The sequence below is a fragment of the Halichoerus grypus genome, chromosome 6 (assembly GCF_964656455.1).
Source record: "Halichoerus grypus chromosome 6, mHalGry1.hap1.1, whole genome shotgun sequence".
NCBI lineage: Eukaryota > Metazoa > Chordata > Mammalia > Carnivora > Phocidae > Halichoerus > Halichoerus grypus.
In genome coordinates, this window is record NC_135717.1 from 33,417,665 (window position 1) to 33,438,673 (window position 21,009).

Genomic DNA, 21,009 nt, shown 5'->3' on the forward strand with positions numbered 1-21,009 from the left:
TAGGCTGACTTACTGTACAGCAGCACAATAAACACACACAAAGATGGCTTTCTGAACGCTCTCTGCCAAAGACTGCTGTAAATACATCCGAACCTTGACAAACAGACATCCAAATTCTAGAAATGCAGAGCACAAAAACTGTGGGGACAGTCGTATGTCCAAAACTATTTTACTGAAGCCAAAGCCATTGTGGAATAGGGCCATAAGCTAGAAGGTTAGGCAAACCCCAAGGGCATCAAAATGTCAATCTAACCTTTAAGCACAACACATTCATTTCCCTGTTCAAGAAACAAACTGATGCAGACAAGTCACAGTAGACGTCCCATGTTTCTTACGTTTTTAAAAAACTTGTTTTTATATAAGCAGCTGAAATGGAATTCCAGATTTTTAAAAGTCTAATCCTCTCACCACTGTGAAGGCACAACAGGCACAGAATCACCTGATTTCTGAGATGGAGACCAAATGCAGAGCTTTCTTACATGATACGCAGACAAGATTAAGACAAAGATCAAAAAACTATTTATAGCTTTTCGATACTCACAAACCTTATGTGAGTTGGCCAGAGCAGACATCCAATTTCTTAAACTAGGAACTGGAACTGAGAGGCTCACAGGGCCTTACCCAAAGTTAGGTAACTGAGAGATTCCTTCTACAATGTAGTTCTTCCCCAGCAAAAGAGAAACCATCCCCCCCATCCTCCTTAAAGAACCTATAAACTGTAAGAGCACATTGCTAGATCAAAGCAACATTTCCAAAGAATACTAATGACTACAAAATAGTTGAACTTAGAAATTCAATCCGCATTAGTCACCCAGTCTGCCACAGGGGAAAAAAGTATTAAAAATGTTTCATTAGAAACAAAGATCTGAGGGGCACCTGGGTGGCTCAGTCATTAAGCATCTGCCTTCGGCTCAGGTCATGGTCCCAGGGTCCTGGGATCCAGGCCCACATCAGGCTCCCTGCTCAGCAGGAAGTCTGCTTCTCCCTCTCCCACTCCCCCTGCTTGTGTTCCCTCTCTCACTGCCTCTGTCAAATAAATAAATAAAATCTTAAAAAAAAAAGAAAAAAAGGAAGAAAGATCTGAATTGTAGGCAAAATAAAATCCATTTTCCAACTGTTCTGAGAAAACGACTCATGCATTCCCCAACAATGTATTATCCAAAAATAGGCATCAACTTCTAGCTACTCAGATAATTACTTAATTTTTACCTAGCACACACAGAAAGGACAGGAGCCAGGGAAAAACTGTAGCAACCCCATTTGCCTGGCATCCAATCCTCATCCTCCCTCTCCTAAAGGTACTCCCAAGTTTCTGTTTGGATAGCTCTGGGGCGAGCTTCCTCCACATTCACTCAAAGGGTGGAACGTGTGGTTTAGTCCTAATTTAATCTGCATAGCCCCAAACAGTGGCTATGATACTGGTTCTGAGTAAGCATGTGACCCAATTCTGGCCAAGAAACTACAGAGCAGGACAGTCTGAGCCACTGAATAAAGTCAATCCTACCCTCAACCTTCAAGTCAGATAGGAGCCAATCCATGTCCACACCACTGAAGCCTGACTTGTAATTTCTGCTTACCTGCAATCAAAACATCCCTTCCCAAAAAGTTATACAGAAGAAAATGTCTTTCACAAAAATTTACAAACAGAATCTACAAATGGTGCTAGGAATGACTGAGGTCACTGCTCCTTATAGCAAAAGTTAAAGAATAAAACTTAAGACTTAGGGTTTCTAATTGTAATCCATACTTTGGTGTTTTGAACGAACTCTCAAAGGTCAGTAATGGTTTTTTGCAAAATGGAGTCACAAACCAGCTCCAGAAAGTCAAATTTTAAGGAGATGAAATTCTACTATTTGTCTCAAGGAGGAACATGCTTTCTCTGACCATTGGTTCATATGTCAATCACTCACCACTGGGCCCATCAATTTTCAGCACATCCTGCTCAGTTTCACTTTACGTACAGTCTAAGATGGCCACACTGAAGTGAGACAGCGTATTATAAAGGGATTTGGTATCGAGATCTCAAAGCGGCGCGTGGGTGGCTCAGTCGTTAAGCGTCTGCCTTCGGCTCAGGTCATGATCCCAGGGTCCTGGGATCGAGCCCCACATCGGGCTCCCTGCTCCGCGGGGAGCCTGCTTCTCCCTCTCCCACTCCCCCTGCTTGTGTTCCCTCTCTCGCTGTGTCTGTCTCTGTCAAATAAATAAATAAAATCTTTAAAAAAAAAAAAAAGGAGATCTCAAAAATAAGGACTTAAAGGGCATCATACCATTTTTATCACCTGTCAATTCTATTTTCATTTAGCCCTCTTAGGGAGAGATGAAGGAGGAAAGCGCCACACCACAAAGCTTATTTCAACACAAGAAGAAATGCAAAGACAAAGAATAACCTAGAATTTCTTCCATCTTAAGGACTGCCCATAGCCAGAAACACCTGGAAAAGAGAACTTAAACACCAACAAGGTCAGCACTTGGAATACTCACCATATACCAGCATTAAACTCAGATCTTGTCCTCTAAAGTAGAGGTAACTTATCCCCAGTTCCAGTTGAGAGAATGAAAGAGCACCATGGTGCAGTATCTAGCTCCATCATCTGCCTCCAGGACCACAAAGCTAAGTAATGACAGGCCAAAACCAGAATTCAGACCATCTAGCAGTAGGTGCCATTCTAACAATGCTGGCCTTCTTCAAGCACTGCTAGAGTACAGATGTTCCCTGGGCACATGCTGCTCAGGGAGAGAACCAGGAACATCTTTCACACAAACTATCAAGAGAAAGCTCTCAACGTATGTGACAGTACTCAGCATGCAACAAATGTCTCAAATGCAGTTTTTAAAAGTGGAGGCAGGGGTGCCTGGCTGGCTCAGTTGGTAAGGCATGTGACTTTTGATCTCAGGGTCATGACTTCAAACCCCCACGATGGATGTAGAGCTTACTTAAAAAAAAAAAAAAAAAATTAAATTAAAAACACTTTTTAAAGAATAAGCAATTAATTAAAAGTGGAGGGAAAGAAATGGAACTTAGCATAAAACAAAAGTCAAAGAAGAACAGAACATTAAAAACCTAAGAAAAAGAACCACTAGGTAAGTGCTGAGAAGGGACCCTGTGGGGTGTGATCAAGCACTGGGTCAAGGACACTGCTGAAGAGCTAAGGTACCAGCACCCACCTCAGGCTGACCACTGGGGCTCCTAAGATAGCCTTGTCCCAAAGGACAACCACCAGTCCAACCTCTCTTCTGAGCAAGGAACCCCAAACAGAAGGAAGTTAGCATCAAACAAGGAGAATAATTTCCTAATAAGCAGTCAGGAGACAGAGATAACAATTGGCACCCAGGAAAATGCAAGGAGGGGGCTTTAAAAAGCAAACCACTAGGTGTGGCCAATTATTTCCCAGGTAAGCATGAACCCAGGCTAAATTAAAACCTCAGTAACTTTTCACTCCCCTCTTCAGTTGCAGATATCAAAAAATGTACTAGGCCAGGAACAGAACATAACTGAAACCTAAACAAACATCCCCCTCCTTTAGATTTACCAAATCAAGGTAGAAACAAGAACCAGCAACCAAGATTTTCTCCTCCCCTTTCCAAAAGAGAATACCAAAGTCTGGCCCTACAACAGGGAGTAGAAGGAACCACACACTCCATTTTGCTGAATTCTGTCCACAGTAAGGGACAACTCACTCTCCTCTAAATCTTTCCAGCCAAACCAAATAACTGAGTGTTCGACTTTTCAAAAGCCCATGAGCAATCAAAAGGGGCCATCAGCTAGGCTTTTACCTCCATTCTGAACTTCCCGTGTGTTCGTTTTAGGAGTTATCAAGAACCTCCCCCCGGTCTGCAAAATGAGCCGTTTTTAGCTTGTCAGATAAGCATTTAATCAGACAAAACAGAAGCACTGCCCACTTAGAGAGAGCCCTCCAAATCTCGCCCCTTGTAAATTACATGTAAATATTTAATCAGAGCTATGAACAATGACTTAGATTTACCACTACTTAAGGCTGCAGGCACTGGTGACACTACCTTGCTTACTGTACTGGTTCTATTTAAGGTATCTAATTATTCCTGCAGCTGTAGTCCTGTTCTCCAAAGACTTCACCCTGAAAAAGAGGAACGTGAGTGTATCTGCAGAGCATTATCTCCTCTCCTTCAATCAAATAATCTGAGTACGTTGCTACACTACCAAATTCCACAAACCACAACTTACCTTTCCTACCAGGTAAAAAAGGATGCATTTACTTTTACAAAAATAGAATATAAAATAAAACTAGTTCTAACAATCTAACACATTTGCAATAACAAGAACATGTGATTTTCATTTTTTAAAAAATGACTCTCTCATCAAATCTTCTGAACAAAGAAAACTAATAAATTATAAAAAGCAATTTCAAATCCAGCGATCCAATTTGGGATTATTTCAGAGTTCAGCTTCTGAACCCATCTTCTTATGTGAAACACTACACAAAACTGTCAGCTTTAGTCCTAAAAACATACATTGTAACAGTATACAACAGAACCAAAAATTAAACAAAATCTAAAAAATGTTCCTATTTTTGTATGGCCTCATCAAAGAGAGGCATACAAAAGCCACCAAAAATGGTGCCATCCCCCCCTTCAAGCAAAAATCAATTGCAACAAACAGATAGATAGACTGTAGCACCCCACAGCAACAGAATGCTACTCAGGAAAGAAAAAAAAAAAAGGTTGGGGCGGGGGAGAGGGCCAAAATGGACACTGAGCTGCTTATTAACACCTGCAGCATGAACTCCTTGGATCAATCTCAGAAACATGGGAAGTGGATGAAGCCAGGCCCAAAAAAGGCTGTATGTATTCATGACCTTATAGAAACAGGAAACCATATATATGGCAATTACATCAGTGGTACCAGGGGCTTGGGCTGGAGGTAGATGCTCTATGTCTTCACAGAATGTCAAATTCAAGCTATGATTCTTAAAAAGGTGATTATACAGTATCCAAATTATACTCCAAGAAGTGAGTTTTTAAAACAAGTTTTTTTTTTTAAATATTTAATTTGTCAGAGAGAGAGAGCACAAGCAGGGGAAGCAGCAGGCAGAGGGAGAAGAGGGCTCCCCACTGAGCAAGGAGCCCGCCGTGGGACTGGGATCATGACCTGAGCCAAGGGCAGATGCTTATCTGACTGAGCCACCCAGGCAACCCAAAACAAGTTTTAAGTATTATTCAAAATTCTCTGGATGAAACCAAGAGCCAATCCAGACAAGGTCCTGAAGACCTTCAAGCACTGATAGATGTTATAGCAATTTACTCAGGAGTCCAAATTTAAGAAACTCAGCTACATAAAATCAAAGTTGACCACTGGGGCACCATCTGTTTTTCCCCATTCTCGCAGGCATAGACTATGAGTTCCTCCTTCCCTAAAATCAACATTCTATTCACCAGTTTCACTTTATGTTTTCAAACTACTATCCCAAAAAACTGCAAATTCCACCCAAGACATCTCACGGTAAGGAATTATTTCTCCTACAGAATGCTACCATCATTTGCACATTCTTACGCAAAAGTAAGAATCTGAGAAGTCGCTCCACAGCCTGTGTTTTAACCTGTTTTGATCGTTTTGAAATGCACAAAGTCCATTACTGTTATGCGCAGCTTCTCCAAGTTTGAAAGCATTTAATTACATTTTTTTTTTAAAGATTTTATTTATTCATTTGAGACACAGAGATATAGAGAGAGAGAGAGCATGAGCAGTGGGAGAAGCAGAGGAAGAGGGAGAAGCAGACTCCCTGCTGAGCCAGGAGCCTGATGTGGGGCTCGATCCCAGGACCCTGGGATCATGACCTGAGCCGAAGGCAGATGCTTAACCATCTGAGCCACCCAGGCGCCCCGCATTTAATTACATTTTTACTAAGATTAACAGTCAAATTCAAATCCTTTCTCCATAGAAACCTTGCCCCAAAGAAATATCAAATCCAAATTTCCAAATCTTCAAAATCATTAAGACACAAAATCTAAAGCCATGGTTACTGAGAGAGCACAATGAACAAGAACATTTACTGACATATCTTCATGTCAAGGGGAGGGGAGAGAATTAGCTCCAGGAAGACACTACCATAAAACACAAAACCTACCAACGCAAACTCTGATCACACATTTCCTGCCAACACTATACAATCAGATATGCCGTAGTTTTGAAAGCAAATATTTGAAGTTGCTAGAGAAGAGCAGTATGTTAATGTGCACAGTTTATTCCAATCAGCTAGTTTTCAACGCACTTAAATGCTACGAAAATACCTTGGTCTAAACTGCCTAACTCAAGACTCTTCCGGGAGGTGTCCACCTCTGTCTGTGGCACCATAAACTCCCTTCTTCCCTGGGTGCCCTCTCCAGTGAGAAGAAACACGCCTCACTCGTCTCCCAGCTCAGGGCTTCTCAACCTCCGCACTACTGGCATTTGGGGCGGGGAAGCCTGTCTTGTGCAAGGTAGGACATTCAGCAGCCCCCTCTTAGGGATGACATTCAAAACTGCCCCCAGTGTCAAACGTGCCCGGGGGGAGGTCGGGGGCTGGGAGGAGTCAAACGCCCCGACCGAGATGCAGGATCTAGTTAGACGACCCCGGGAGTTCTCAACCAACAAAGTACCCGGGGCACTTGGTGGCTGGACTCCGCAGCGGCAAAGACTCCGGCAGTCTGAATCCGGAAAAGGGTGTCTAATACCCTCGCGGCGCAAGGCTCAAACCCTGACGCAGGCTGCCCTTCCTCTTAGCCGGCAATGCAGCAAGGTTATCTTTACCTTTGTAGAGATTGGTGACGGCGGTGGCTGCGTTTTGGAAGGGGACCCAGAGAGAAAGTCCTGGCTGCTGACACACTCGGTCTGAAAAAGCGGGGAGGGAGGAGAAAAAAAAAAAAAAAACACAAAAGACACAGAGAGAGAGAAACAGACAGAGAGAGATGTTATTTGGGCGTCAATCACTCCGGAACGGCCATATTAGGTTTCGCCATTTTGTTCCAGGGCTTCAGGATCCCACACTGAAGTGTGAGGACTGCAGGAAGGGGGTCGCGACGGGGGCCAGGGCGAGCCGCGCGGCCCAGAGGCGCAGCCCCAGGACCGACCGCGGCCGATGGAGGCGCCCCCTCCCAGTCTCCGCCCCGAGGCCCGCTCCGGCACAATGGGCCGGCCTCGCCGCCTCCCTTCGCCATTTTGTGACCGGGGGCCCCTCCCCTGTCCTCCCGGCCCGGGGGCGCCGGCAGCCGGGCCCCAGCAGCGGGCGGGCCCCCGAGAGCGGCCCCAAACGGGGGCGCTCCCAGCGCAGGCCCCCCGCTCGGCCGCGGCCCCCCGCCGGGCCCGCCCCCCGCGCCGCCATCTTGTGGGGAGGGGGCGGCGGGGCGGCGGGGCGGCGGTGGCGCGGCGGCCCGGCCCGGCCCGGCCCGGCCCGGCGGGCGGGTGGGCGGACGGCCGCCCTCGGGGCTCCCCGCCGACTCCGAGGCGGCGTCGGCGGCGGGGCGGCGGGGCGGCGGCAGCGGCAAGATGGCGGCGGCGGGCCTCACCTTTGTAGAGCTGGGCCACGGCGGTGGCCGAGTTCTGGAAGAGGTGCCACAGCTTCTGCTGCTTGTGCTCGGGCTGCGCGGCGGCCGCCGCTTCCTCCTGCAGCTCGGGGGACAGCTGCTCGTCCTGCTCGGCCTCAGCCAGGCACTGCCGCTCCCACTTGGAGAACCAGTGCTCCGGCCCGTGCTCCTGGATCTCGGCCTCGCCCTCCTCCTTCCGCTCCTCCATCCTCCGCGGCCTCCCGCGGCCTCGCCGCCGCCGCCGCCGCGTCCTCCTTAGGCGGGGCCCCCGCGGGAGCGTCGTCGTCGAGCGGCCCGGCGGCGGGGCCCAGCGGCCGGCGGCAGCTCCTCGCGGCGGCCCAGGCCTCCTGCACCCCGACGGCCTGCGAGACCCGCCCCGCGGCCCCGCGCTGTCTGGGACGACCCCCGCCCCGGGCCTCCCCACCCCCGGGCCCCGCCGAAGGTCGCCGCGGCCTGGACGACCGCCGCCGCCCCTCGCCTCGCCGGCCCGAGCCCGTCTATCGCCTGCCCATGGCGCCGCGGCCCATGTAGGGCCGCCGCCGCTGACCGCCGAACCCTCCGCGCAACACGGCCTGCACCGCCGAGCCCACCCCGAAGACTGAGGAACGTCGTCGTCGCCGCCGCCGTCGACGCCTCTGCGGCTGCTGGTCCCCGCCCTCCCCCGCCCACATGCTGACTGGGGAAGCACCGCCCACTCGGCCTCGGTTCCCCTGCCCGGTTGGGGCGCGCCCGCTCCGAGCGCTCTCATTGGTCCGATCCGACCGGTTCCGCGTGCCGGCCTCTGAACACAGCACCGTGATTGGCTCACCGTCCTGTCTGCCTGACGTAACCACTGGGCGGGGGGAAGGGAGCGTGTGTCAGGAAGGATGGAAGAGGAGGAAAAGGAGGGGGAGGAGCTGACAGTGGTGGCGTCCAAACCAACCGGGGGGGGAGGGGGAGAAGATAGACGGTACGCATGCGCACTTGCTTGCTTCCCCCCCCCGGCGGGGCGTCGAGCGAGAGTCACGTGACCCAACCCAGCGACCGCGCCCCGCGGGGGTTTTTTAGGAGCTTCCCGGCCTCAGGGGACGCAAAATTAAGTCGGGCCACCGCCCGTCGGGGACGCCGGGTGTCTGGGGTGGCAGTCCGCTTGCTCCAGCCCCTTGGGCTCCAAAGTGGGTAGGGACGTAGAGAAAGAATAAAACGTCCAAGTTGGCAGAGTGCGCCCCCCATCTGTTTATTTCAGAGTCCCATTTCTCCGATGGGCAAGTTGGGCTTCCGAGCCCCAAGAAAAACTTGCAAGTGGCGAGGCTAGCAGGCCCTTCCTGCGGCCCGCTGCCCTTCGGGGACAGCGTCCTGTGACGCGCCGGCCGCGGCCGCCAGCCCGCCCGAGAGGCCGCCAGCGAACCGGAGCGCGGGACGGGACGCCCCGGCCAGGGTGGCGGCCCCGCACCTGTCCCGGGGAGCGCACTCCGGGGCCACGTGTGGCCGCCTGCGTAACGCGCCAGCCCCCACCTCCCCCGGCTGGAACCCGCGTGGCTGCGCGGGGTGGACCGCCTGGCCTCCCGTTAACCTGCGCCGCGATGCGGCCCCGTCACCCCCACGGCTCCAGCCCCCGGAGGAAGAGGCCACGCAGACGAGCGGTGACCGCACAGAGGCAAAATCGGCCCTCCAGATGTTGGCGGCGAGGACAGGAACCACCAGGGCCTGCAGAAGCCGTCCAGGGCACCACCCCTCAGGAGCTGCCACAGCGCGCTCCTGCAAAGCAAGGTGGCTTTACAGCCGGCACTTCTGGACTAAAAGCTGACCCCCTCATTATGGCCTACCAGTCCCTGCAGGATCTGGGCCCGCGTCGTCTGTGTTCATCTCACGCCCTCCTCTGCTTGGCTTGTGCTGCCCAGTCACACTGGCCTTCTTGCTGTTTCCCCAGGACACCAAGCTCTTCTCTGCCTCAGGGCCTTTACCCTCACGGTACTCTCTCTGGAATCTTCCTCCTCCTCAATTCTCAAGGCTCTGCTCAAATGGCCTATAAGCACAGAGCCCTTGTCATACCAGCCTTGTTAAAGTAGAGGTTCCACACGCCTATTGCCTGGTTTTATTTTTTCATACCCTGCCTCACTACCTGAAATGATCCTACTATTGATGTGTTTACTTACAGGTCTCTTGTCAACAATAAGTAACTTTTCGGAGGGGAGAATCTTGGCAGTCTTATTCCTGGTTGAATCTTAAAAAGATTGGTAAGTAGGGTGTAGGAAGAAAGGGGGTTAGAGGCCACCATAGAAATGACATGCCAGGCAAAAGTAGGGGTTATAGGGGAACCTCCAGTTCTTCAGGCAACCAGAGTGGGAGCACCAGGCTGGTGTACTTTGTCCATCCAGTATCAGAGGCACACAGCCTAGGGTTTACCTATTTTGTACAAGACTACAAAAACAATCTATTGACTCTATAATATGAAAAGAAATTTTTTTTTTCAGGGGCGCCTGGGTGGCTCAGTCCCTTAAGTGTTTGCCTGTTGCTCAGGCCATGATCTCCAGGGCCTGGGATCAGCCCCGCATTGGGCTCCCTGCTCAGCGGGGAGCCTGCTTCTCTCCCTCTGTCCCTCTGCCCTGCTGTGCTTTCTCTCTCAAATAAATAAATCTTTAAAATCTCAAGTAAATTTTAAAAATCTTTTTTAAAAAAAGAAAATTTTTCAATAATAATTACAATAGAAAAACATCTGAAAATCTGTTACTTTTATGGCAAAAAAAAAAAAGTTTTAATCTGAGTGCATTTTCATAGAGATTTTTCTGAGACCTGCCGTGGTCTTAAATGAGTCTCTCTCGTTCTCCCCCTCTTCCCTACCCCAAGAAACACACACACACACACACACACAAAGATGACTCACACCAGGCTACTGGTCAGTTTCATTCTAAACTGCCCTTTATAAAACCTAAGCGACATTATTATACATCAATACCTAGTGGGTGCTCATAGTGGGTGCTCATAGTCAACCTGCAAGAGCTGAGGGATGTACTTATCAGTGGCCACTGTGAAAAGCAACATGTCTTGAGGGCAGAACGTAAGATGTGTAAGGAGTATAAAAGGTTACTTCCCAGTGGTGGGAATCACGGAGGGCTTCCTGGGGTAGGAAGCGTTTTTGCTAGGCCATGAAGCACAGACAAGGTTCCTGGAAGGAAGAGGCCCCTCAGAACAGAGGGACGCATGGATTCAAAGGCACAGAGGTGGAAAAGGCTAAAAGAACCAGGAATAGGCAGCTCTTTCTGCTCATGGGTCCCGTCCCCATGCTATAATAAAACCACCCTTTTTGCACCCAAAAAAAAAGAAACAGGAATAATCTGATTTGACTTAAACCACATTTTCTTTCTTTCTGTTGATGAGATAGTACCATCTAGTTTGGCTTTCTAAATTTTATAAGCACTTCCTATCTGAGTGACCTTGGGCAAATTACTATGACTCTTTGAGCATCATAAATGGAGTTGGTAATAGAAACTCCTCGGGTTTGCTTTCAGGATTAAATGAGAATAAATGAGAAAAAGACTGAGTGCCATACCAGTCCACAAAATTATTCAGTAAAGACTAGCACTCTAGGGGCCTGAGAAAGTGCTCCTACATTAGCCTCCAACCTTGGAATTGGAAGGCCTGGACAAGCAACAGTGCGTATGACATCTCTCAGCTAAGCTCTGGAAACTTCACATCCATTTGAAGTAATTAGCGTTTGATGACTCAAGAAAATGTGAGTTAATGTATACTTTCTTTTTTCTTTTTTTTAAATAGGCTCCACACCCAATGTGGGTCTGGAACTCACGACTCTGATCAAGAGTCACATGCTCCATGAACTGAGCCGGCCAGGCGCCCCTGTACTTTCATTTTTAACATCCTTCCAGACTTCTAAGTATGTATATGTAAATACTTTTATTTTGTTGTGGTTGTTGTTAAAAACTTATTTATTTGAGAGAGAGAGAGACAGTGTACACCAGCACGGGGAGGAGCAGAGGGAGAGGGAGAGAGAATCCTCAAGCAGACTCCCCACTGAGTGCAGAGCCCAATGCAGGCCAATCCCAGGACCCTGAGATCATGACCCCAGCTGAAATCAACAGTTGAATGCCCAACCAACTGAGGCACCCAGGCACCCCACGTAAACACTTTTAACCATAAAAGATGTATTACACAGCGTGTTAGGAAACTGAGCTTTTATTTTCCATTTTATAATAGATCTTGGACATCTTTTCTATTTCCACAACACACAGGGTTATAGCTTCTGAGTTTTGCATCAGGCTTAGGAAGGCTTTCCACACTACAAGATTATTTGTTAACACAACTGAATTAAAACTGAAATGGCAGCCCATCTTTTTCCTCCCCTACTGCGCAGAAATGTCAAGAGAATGCATGATACCAACAGCTTCTCATGATATATAATGCATGCATTCATCACAGTAAGCAGTATAAGTGGCCTCACAGATTAACTGCTGCCAGAAAAGGCCAAAGTTAGACTCAAGGGCATGAGTCAAAAGACATGAGAAAAGTCAAATAACATTGTGAGCACAAAAGGCCAATTAAATAACAGGATAAAATCAAACATCTTTTATTTAACACTTAACAGCATATACGTTTATACAAGAGCAGTGTTTTTGTGTGTTTTAATATATGCCCTGTTCAAGTTTGGGACCAATGTTGACATACTAAATACACCCCCGTGCTGCATTCAGCTCCCTACTGAGGGTGAGATTCTTTGACTGTCCCTGTAGTCCTAGACTCCAAAGGTGGAGTGACTTGCTGGGAGTTGAGGGTGGACCCACCATGCCATCTCATAGTCTGCATGCACAGAAAACAACCATTTGCTCTTCTGTGAGGTGTGGGAAGGAGAGTGGGACAGATGTGTTCTGATCCTTTTTCATACCTTTCCTGGGGCACAAAAGGCAAGCTCATGATCAAATCTGCTCACAGCTCACCTCACTCGGGTGAGGTGTTTGAAGGGACGTGTTTCTCCCTAAACTCTTGTTTTCAATAGAAACACAGGAAACAAAATTAAGTTTTGAAGAAAGAGATTTTTATTTTTAATATTTTATTTATTTGACAGAGAGACACAGCGAGAGAGGGAACACAAGCAGGCAGACTGGGAGAGGAAGAAGCAGCCTTCCCGTGAAGCAGGGAGACTGATGCAGGGCTCGATCCCAGGACCCTGGGATCAGGACCTGAGCCAAAGGCAGGCGCTTAACAACTGAGCCACCCAGGAGCCCCCTGAAGAAAGAGATTTTTAACAAAAATTGGAAGCCTTGTATGTTCTCCCCGCCTTGGGATAAAACACAGCTTACCTTGGGCAAGCAAATTCTATGCGTCTTAAAAAAGCAATAGAAAATACTGCTAGTCTGTTGTCTGTGACCCAGAAAAAGTGTCCAAGAATCTAAGGCCTCGTGCAGGAAATGGTGGATTCCCCAAAGGGTCTCTCCAAACTGAGCATAAAATGGGATAATATAAACATAACATAGCCGGCTAGCTCCCTTTCCAATATACATTCCACAGTTATTTTTTGCTAACAGAGCCTAAATTGTATTCAAGTGGGCAGTGTGCCCAGCTCAAGGACTACATTTCCCAGCCTCCTTTGCAACGAAGGGAGGATGATGAAATAATAAGAGGAAGTCATTGGGTGGGGCTTCCAGGAAAGCTATTTAAAAGGAAGTGACTTAGCTTGGTCTCTTGCTCTTGCTACTTCCTCCTTCCTGGAGCCTGGAACTCAAATAAGATAGCCAGGGCTGCAGCAGCCATCTTTGACCATGAGGTAACCGAAAGGAGGGAAGCCATATGCAGAGAATGGTGGAGCAGAAAGGAGGAAGTCTGATGAACTTGTGGATATCCTTAGACTACCTCTAAAATTTTTTTTTTTAAGTAAGTGGAGGAAAAACCCTTTAGTTTATATAAGCAGCTGTGGTTAGCTCTCTGCACCAACAGCTAAACACAATTCATTACTCATAGCACGTAAAGCTCATAGTAATCTTCACAGTGCTGCTAAATAAAGGTAATATTCTGTAGTTTGGGGAGATTTGAGGTTGCTCTTTGTGCTTTCTCTTTGCTCTTACCCACTTTTTATGAAACGTTTCCCCATTACAACAGTGTGTTCCTTGCAAGGCTGGTGCTCAGCCTGAAACTGAAGTTGCAAATTGTTGCCAGTTATAAAATAGTAGTCAGGTTAAGAATGATCTCTCCTTCTGACTGCTAGCTGAAGGGTGAATCATAGACAGTTAATGCATTTTCAGAAAGACTGCCCATGGCCTTCCCAACTTGCCACAGCTTTGCAGGTGGTGCTCAGGGCTGGGGCTGGAGGCACGCTCCAGCACGGCGGTGATGTCATCACGAAAGGAGCCTCACGATAGACTCTTTCTCAGGCCTCCCGTTTCTGCCTGCTAAATGATTTTTTTTTTTTTTAAGATTTTATTTATTTATTTGACAGAGAGATAGAGAGTACAAGTAAGCAGAGTGGTGGGCAGAGGGAAAGGGAGAAGCAGGCTCCCCGCTGAGCGGGAGCCCGATTCGGGGCTCGATCCCAGGACCCTGGGATCATGACCTGAGCCGAAGGCAGACGCTTAACCGACTGAGCCACCCAGGTGCCCCTGCTAAGTGATTCCTTGATTTTCCTAAAATCTGTTTTAAAATGGCTCAGCTCTGAAGACAAAAACAAAGGCTCAGGTCCATCTGCCAAGACTCGTGTCATGAGAAAACCAGTTTCTCCTGGGGCAAGATGTCTAGGCGATGGGAGTCCCAGTGGCTGGCCACAGCCAGCATCCTGAAACAGTAATGCAGGCTCTCAGATTCAATCCACAGCTCTGCGATCCTCACGCAAATCCCCGGGCGATCTCGTTCAAATGCCCAAGTCTGGTTCTGTGCGGCTGGGGTGGGCCCTGAGTGGGTGCATTTCTAACAAGCTCCCAACGATGCCGGTGCTCCTGGGGCACCGAGTGCATCTTGAGCGGGAAGGCACTTGCTGGCTCTTCTCACAATACAGTCCCAGTCTCTGTCGGGCACCTTCTTGTCATTCAGATCTCAGTTCACATGTCACTTTCTCTGAGCAGCCCTCCTTGACCAGCCAGTCCATTGAAGAGTCTCTGGGCCCGCATGCTTTTCTACTTCACCCAAATTTCACCTGCACCTCGTGGGCCCCCTATGCCCCGAATGTTTATATGCATCACCCCCCCACCCCGAACTCCCATAAGATCATGTCAACTGATTCTCTGAATCACAAATTTAGAATTTGGGTTGAGACCAGAAATTGGGAGCAGAGTCATATTAATGGCTAGGTTGTTCTATTCCTCCTTGGAGGACATAACCCTAGCCCAGGAGCCATGCCCTCAAATTCATTTCCAAGCAAGCTGGAGCTTCTTGGTTTCTAATATATGCATGATCCCAGTGCACTACCATTAACCTTTTGGCATTTTTCCTTTCAGTCTTTTATATTAATGTAATTATTTCCAGTGGTGTGCTGGAGCTGGCTCCTGCGAGCTTAGCAAGCCAGTTGTGTCCATCTATCGAACTCCTCCTCTGCTGACATCATGAAGTAGCTTGAAATCAGCCACGGTGGGCACATTTATGCCATAGAAATGCTACAAATGAGAGATTTTCGGTTTCAGGGAGTCGGTTGTTATTTTTTTTTTTAAGATTTTATTTATCTGACAGAGAGCACCGAGGGAGAGAGAGAAGCAGACTCTCCGCTGAGCAGGGAGCCCGATGCGGGGCTCGATCCCAGAACCCCAAGATCATGACCCGCGCTGAAGGCAGATGCTTAACCGACTGAGCCACCCAGGTGCCACCAGAGAGTCTGTTGCTAACAACCTACCAGTACACCACTGATTTAACTTACACGACATCAGGTTTCTCCAGGCATGTATCCCAACTAGTTAACACTCTCCTAAAGTGCACCAGGAGCTTACATCCTAGTAAATGGAGACAGATGACATATAAGTAAACACATAAACAGGAAAATTTTAGGAAGCAGTCGGTATGAAGAAAATGAACAAAACCACTGATGTGTTAAATGTACTCCTTTTATCTTTCCCCTCACATATCATAAACAGTTGCTCAAGTTTTAAAAAGGTCTCAGGAGCATTCTTCCTAGTGGCTGCATAATATTTATTCCTTCTGATAATAATCTTCTAATTTATTTATGCATTCCTCAGCAGTTGAGAGTTTCTCAGCCTTGGCATGGTTGATATTCTGGGTCAAATAATTCTTGGGGGGGGGGACTGTCTCAAGCATTGTAGGATGTTGAGCAGCATCCCTGGCTTTTTCCCCAACAGATGCCAGTAGCAGCAGTGCCCACCATCCCAGTTAGGGCAACCAAAAATGTCTCCAGATTTTGTCCCCTGGTGGGCAAAATCACCCCGGTGGAAGATCACTGCCTTGGCTGGACTTCATATCGACAAATAAATGCTTCCAATAAGGAAGCGGGTCTCAGAGGGTGGCTCCAGTAGCAGCCGTGCCGACTGGGAACTGGTTAGAAATGAAGATTCTCAGGCACCTGTTCAGACACCTGACATCAGAATCTCCTGGGTGGGACCAGCCAGTCCGTGCTTTAACAAGCCTTCCCAGGGATTCTGATGCATGATGCAGTTTGACAGGGGGCCAGGGATGAAGGTTTTTAGAAATCACAAAGAGTTTGGTGGCTTTGTACTGCAATGTGTGGTTGTGGTTGCATCATAATGATGTGTGTGTGTGTGTGTGTGTGTGTGTGTGTGTGTGTGTGTGTGTGTGGCCCGCCTACGCATCTTTGGCTAGTATAGGTGATTAGAGCAAATTAACTGAGTTCAGGTGTACTTTGGACTTAAGTACCACCTTTCAGCTCAGGATTACCAAACACCACTTATTTTTACCCCAGGGAGACTCTGGGACGAGTGGTGGGATGAAGGACGTGAGGGGCGGTGCCCTGCATCGTCCAAACACATTGTCTGGGTTATTGTCCGGAAGCATTCAGATGTGTTATAATAGTCAGGGGAGGTTATGCTGCTGTCAGTGACCAAACAACAACAAAAAGGTCTAAAGTGAAGAATGGAAAGCAAATGGGTCCCGACTCTGAGTTCCAACCACCACGCGGTGCTTCTCCACTACATATAAACCCTGGTTCTCTAAATAAAGATCAGTTTGGTCTTTTCAGAAGCCAAAGAACCACAAAATGCAAAGTCAAGGCAAGGTGTACCCCCAGCACCTACCTCCTGCTCTTGTCACCATCTTGTACCTCAGGCGACCATGAACTCCGTTCAGATAATACAGGTTCACAAGCTTTCTTTCATCGTTTGTCGGTGGGGGGTTCCTACTGCAGGAACAAAAATGCCTCTGGTCTAGCAGTTCTCAGATGTGGCGGTATTGTCCCATTCCAAGGAGCATTTTTGGAAATGGGGGTGGTGGGAGTTGGGTGTCACAGTGACTGGGACCCCTGGTACTTACTGGGTTAGTGCCAGGGTCATTAAAACATCCTACAGAGTGCTCGTGCGATTGTAAAATGGTACCATCACTTTGAAAAATAAGTCAAGAGTTTCTTTGAAAATTCAGCATACAGGGGCGCCTGGCTGGCTCCCTCGGTAGAGCATCTGTCTGACTCTTGATCTCAGGGTCGTGAATTCGAGATTTAAGTCATCTCTACCCGTGTAGAGGTCACTTTAAAAATAAATAAATGTCACAAAATAAAATAAAATTCAACAGACACTTACAATGAGACCCCCACCATTCCATCTAGGTATTTACCAAAGAGAAGAGAAAGCCTATGCCCACACTGTACACACAGGTTCATATCCGCCCTGTTTGCAAGAAGCAAAAACAGAAAGCAATCCAAGGATCCCTTAACAGGTGGAAGGATAGACAGACTGTGGGGCATCCATACAGCGGACGGCTGTGTAGCAATAAGAAGGGATGAACTCTCGGTACACGATACAACATGGATGAATCTCAAAATAATTATGCTGAGTGGAAGAAGCCAGACCAAAAAAAAAAAAAAAGTTCATGCTTTATGATTCATTCCCTTTACAGAAAATGCAAACAAATCTATAGTCACAGAAAACAGACCAAAGGTTGCCTGGGGATGAAGGGAAGGACAGGGAAGGACCAGAAAGAGGGATTACAAAAGGATTCTATTGTAATCCCGGTTGGGAAAGGAAACAGTTTGGGTGATAGTTATGTTAATTAAGTCTCCAGGGGGCAGCTCACGACTTGGCAGCTGGCTTCTTTCAGCAGAGGAAGAGAGAGAGCAAGAAGGTGCCCGAGGCAGAAGTGACAGTTTTTAATAACCTACTCCTGGATGTGACATCCATCACTTCTGCGGTATTCTATTCATCGGAGGCACGTCAGCGAATCCAAACCACACCATAGGAAAGGGAATTGCACCGGGGCATGAATACCGAGAGAGTCGTGGATATTTGGGGACCGCCTCAGAGGCTGCCCACCACAAGGAACAGGTGCAAACATACAGATTCTCCAGGTCTGCCCAAATGAGGGAATGTTAACCATGGCCCGGCAGGTCAGAATCACTTCACAAGGACATATTCTTTCCTTCTTAAAAAAAAAAACAGCCCTTGGGGGGCCTGGCTGGCTCACTCGGGTAAAGCTTGAGACTCTTGATCTCAGGTTTGTGCATTCGAGCCCCACTTTGGGTGTAGAGATTACCTAAAAATAAAATCTTAAAAAACAAAAACAGCAGGGGCGCCTGGGTGGCTCAGTTGGTTAAGCGACTGCCTTCGGCTCAGGTCATGATCCTGGACTCCCGGGATCGAGTCCCGCATCGGGCTCCCTGCTCAGCAGGGAGTCTGCTTCTCCCTCTGACCTATCCCCTCTTGTGTTCCCTCTCTCATTCTCTCTCTCTCGCTCTCAAATAAATAAATAAAATCTTTAAAAAAAAACAAAACAAAAAAAAAAACAAAAACAGTACCCTTGAAAGTTACTAAAAGAGTAAATCTTGGGGCGCCTGGGTGGCTCAGTCGTTATGCGTCTGCCTTCGGCTCAGGTCAGGATCCCAGGGTCCTGGGATCGAGCCCCACATCGGGCTCCCTGCTCAGCCAGGAGCCTGCTTCTCACTCTCCCACTCCCCCTGCTTGTGTTCCCTCTCTAGCTGTCTCTCTCTCTGTGTCAAATAAATAAAATCTTTAAAAAAAAAAAAAAAAGTAAATCTTAAAAGTCCTATTCACAAGGAAAAAAATTTGTAACAACGTGTAGTGATGGATGTTAACTAAATTTACTGTGATCATTTAACAATATATACAAATATTGAACTATTATGTCACGCACCTGAAACTAATACAACGTCAGACATCAAACGCCAGTTATATCTCAATTAAAAAAAAAAAAATTAGCACCAGGGACGCCTGGGTGGCTCAGTCAGTTAAGCAGCCAGCTCTTGGTTTTGGCTCAGCATGTGTTTCTGTGGTTTCTCCAGACGGCTGAAACAACAGCCGAGATGTGCGGTGGGATGAAGGATGTGAGGGGCGGTGCCCTGCATCGTCCAAACACATTGTCTGGGTTATTGTCCAGAAGCATTCAGATGTGTTATAATAGTCAGGAGAGGTTATGCTGCTGTCAATCACCAAGCAACAACAAAAAGAGCTAATCAGCTAACCCCACAAACAACTGTTTCTTACTCAGGCATAGCTCTGGGTCCAGGCAACGATCCACGGCGGCTACCCTCCCCAGGATGATGCTCAGTGACTCAGGGGTACAGGCGGCTTCTGTCTTGTGACTCCAACCTCCACAAAAGGGAAGATGAAGCCTGGAGAGTCTTGCAGAGACTTTTTGCTGCCTCAAATAGGAAGTGACACATCACTTCTGATCATTATCTGTTGACCAGAGCAGGTCATATGACCCTGCCTAACACAAGAGGACTGGGATGGGTATCTCCTTACACCTGAGAATAAGTTAACGTTAATAATAACCTTTTTCAGGGGCGCCTGGGTGGCTCAGTTGGTTAAGCGACTGCCTTCAGCTCAGGTCATGATCCTGGAGTCCCAGGATCGAGTCCCACATCGGGCTCCCTGCTCAGCGGGGGGTCTGCTTCTCCCTCTGACCCTCTTCCTGCTCGTGCTCTCTGTCTCTCATTCTCTTTCTCAAATAAATAAATAAATAAATAAATCTTTAAAAAAAAAAAAATAATAACCTTTTTCAGAGAAGGTCCCCCTGCCACACATATGATTCCACATGTTTTAATATTTATGGTAAGGCCTTTGTATTAACTTATTTGATCCTAATAATTCCCCAATGAGGTTAATATTTTTTTTGAAGATTTATTTGTTATTTATTTGAGGGAGAGAGAGCGCAATCTCAAGCAGACGCTCTCTGAGCGCCGAGCCCACGCAGGGCTTGATCCCATGACCCTGAGATCATGACCTGAGCCAAAACCAAGAGCTGGCTGCTTAACTGACTGAGCCACCCAGATGCCCTGAGGTTTGTATTTTTATTCCCATTTTAAAGATGAGGAACTGGGGGGGTGCCTGGGTGGCTCAGTTGTTAAGCGTCTGCCTCTGGCTCAGGTCATGATCCCGGGGTCCTGGGATCAAGCCCCGCATCGGGCTCCCTCCTCAGTGGGAAGCCTGCTTCTTCCTCTCCCACTCCCCCTGCTTGTGTTCCCTCTCTCGCTGTGTCTCTCTCTGTCAAATAAATAAATAAAATCTTTAAAGAAAAAAAAAAAAAAGATGAGGAACTGGGGCGCCTGGGTGGCTCAGTCCTTAAGCGTCTGCCTTTGGCTCAGGTCATGATCCCAGGGTCCTGGGATTGAGCCCGGCATCTGGCTCCCTGCTCAGTGAGGAGTCTGCTTCTCCCTCTCCCTCTGCCCCTCCTCCCACTTGTGTTCTGTCTGTCTCTCTCTCTCTCAAATAAATAAGCAATCTTAAAAAAAAAATAAAGATGAGGGGCGCCTGGGTGGCTCAGTCGTTAAGCGTCTGCCTTCGGCTCAGGTCATGATCTCAGGGTTCTGGGATCGAGCCCCGCGTCGGGCTCCCTGCTCAGCAGGAAGCCTGCTTCTCCCTCTCCCACTCCCCCTGCTTGTGTTCCCTCTCTCACTGTGTCTTTCTCTGTCAAATAAATAAATAAAATCTTAAAAAATAAAATAAAATAAAGATGAGGAATTGAGGCTCAAAGAGGCTCCTAAGATGTTTCTATCCACAGAACACTTCTTTTTGTTTATGATTTATGTTTTTAATTGAAGTATAGTTGACATTACCCACAGAACGCTTCTGACACCAGATGGCATTGGGCTGGCAGGTTGTGTCATCAATTCTAAAGTTAATTTCCTATTTGGGGCACTTAGCTTATTTTCAGTTTTTGGTTCTTACAAATAATACTGTAATGAGCTGGGTTGGGTTTTCTGTTGACCAAATCTTTGCATACACATTTGTTTTCTTCATATAAATTTCTAAACATAGAATCGAAGGGTTCAGGTGGCATATTTCGAGCCCTCGGAGGTGAATTGCTGAGTGTCCTCCCCATCTCCACCCTCACCCCAGACAGAGTGTGAAATGCCTGTTTTCTCTA

At 47.8% G+C, this 21,009-nt stretch overlaps 1 protein-coding gene and 2 long non-coding RNA genes across 5 annotated transcripts in view; 1 reads left to right on the top strand and 2 right to left on the bottom strand.

Annotated features, from left to right (window-relative positions):
* Positions 1-7,900, bottom strand: part of HAPSTR1 (HUWE1 associated protein modifying stress responses) — a 28,980-nt gene extending 21,080 nt beyond the window's left edge. For both annotated transcript variants that reach the window (XM_078074812.1, XM_036074662.2), the window contains exons 1-2: positions 7,519-7,900; positions 6,764-6,844 (exon numbers count right to left, since the gene is read on the bottom strand). In XM_078074812.1, the coding sequence (XP_077930938.1) occupies positions 6,764-6,844; positions 7,519-7,744 (307 nt within the window). In that variant the 5' untranslated portion in view covers positions 7,745-7,900. The remainder of the gene's footprint in view (positions 1-6,763; positions 6,845-7,518) is intronic.
* Positions 7,901-8,149: 249 nt separating this feature from the next.
* LOC118524449 (uncharacterized) lies at positions 8,150-15,596 on the top strand. Of its 2 annotated transcripts, none has more exons than XR_013448918.1 (3): positions 8,150-9,486; positions 9,674-9,756; positions 12,595-15,596. It is a non-coding gene; the product is annotated as an uncharacterized LOC118524449 (long non-coding RNA). The 2 variants fall into 2 exon arrangements; XR_013448917.1 differs by lacking the exon at positions 12,595-15,596 and adding an exon at positions 11,290-11,401 and having other exon boundaries at positions 9,674-9,752.
* LOC144382295 (uncharacterized) lies at positions 12,541-19,270 on the bottom strand. Its single transcript, XR_013448916.1, has 2 exons — positions 15,365-19,270; positions 12,541-15,107 (listed from the first exon to the last, which is right to left on the bottom strand). It is a non-coding gene; the product is annotated as an uncharacterized LOC144382295 (long non-coding RNA).
* Positions 19,271-21,009: the final 1,739 nt, after the last annotated feature.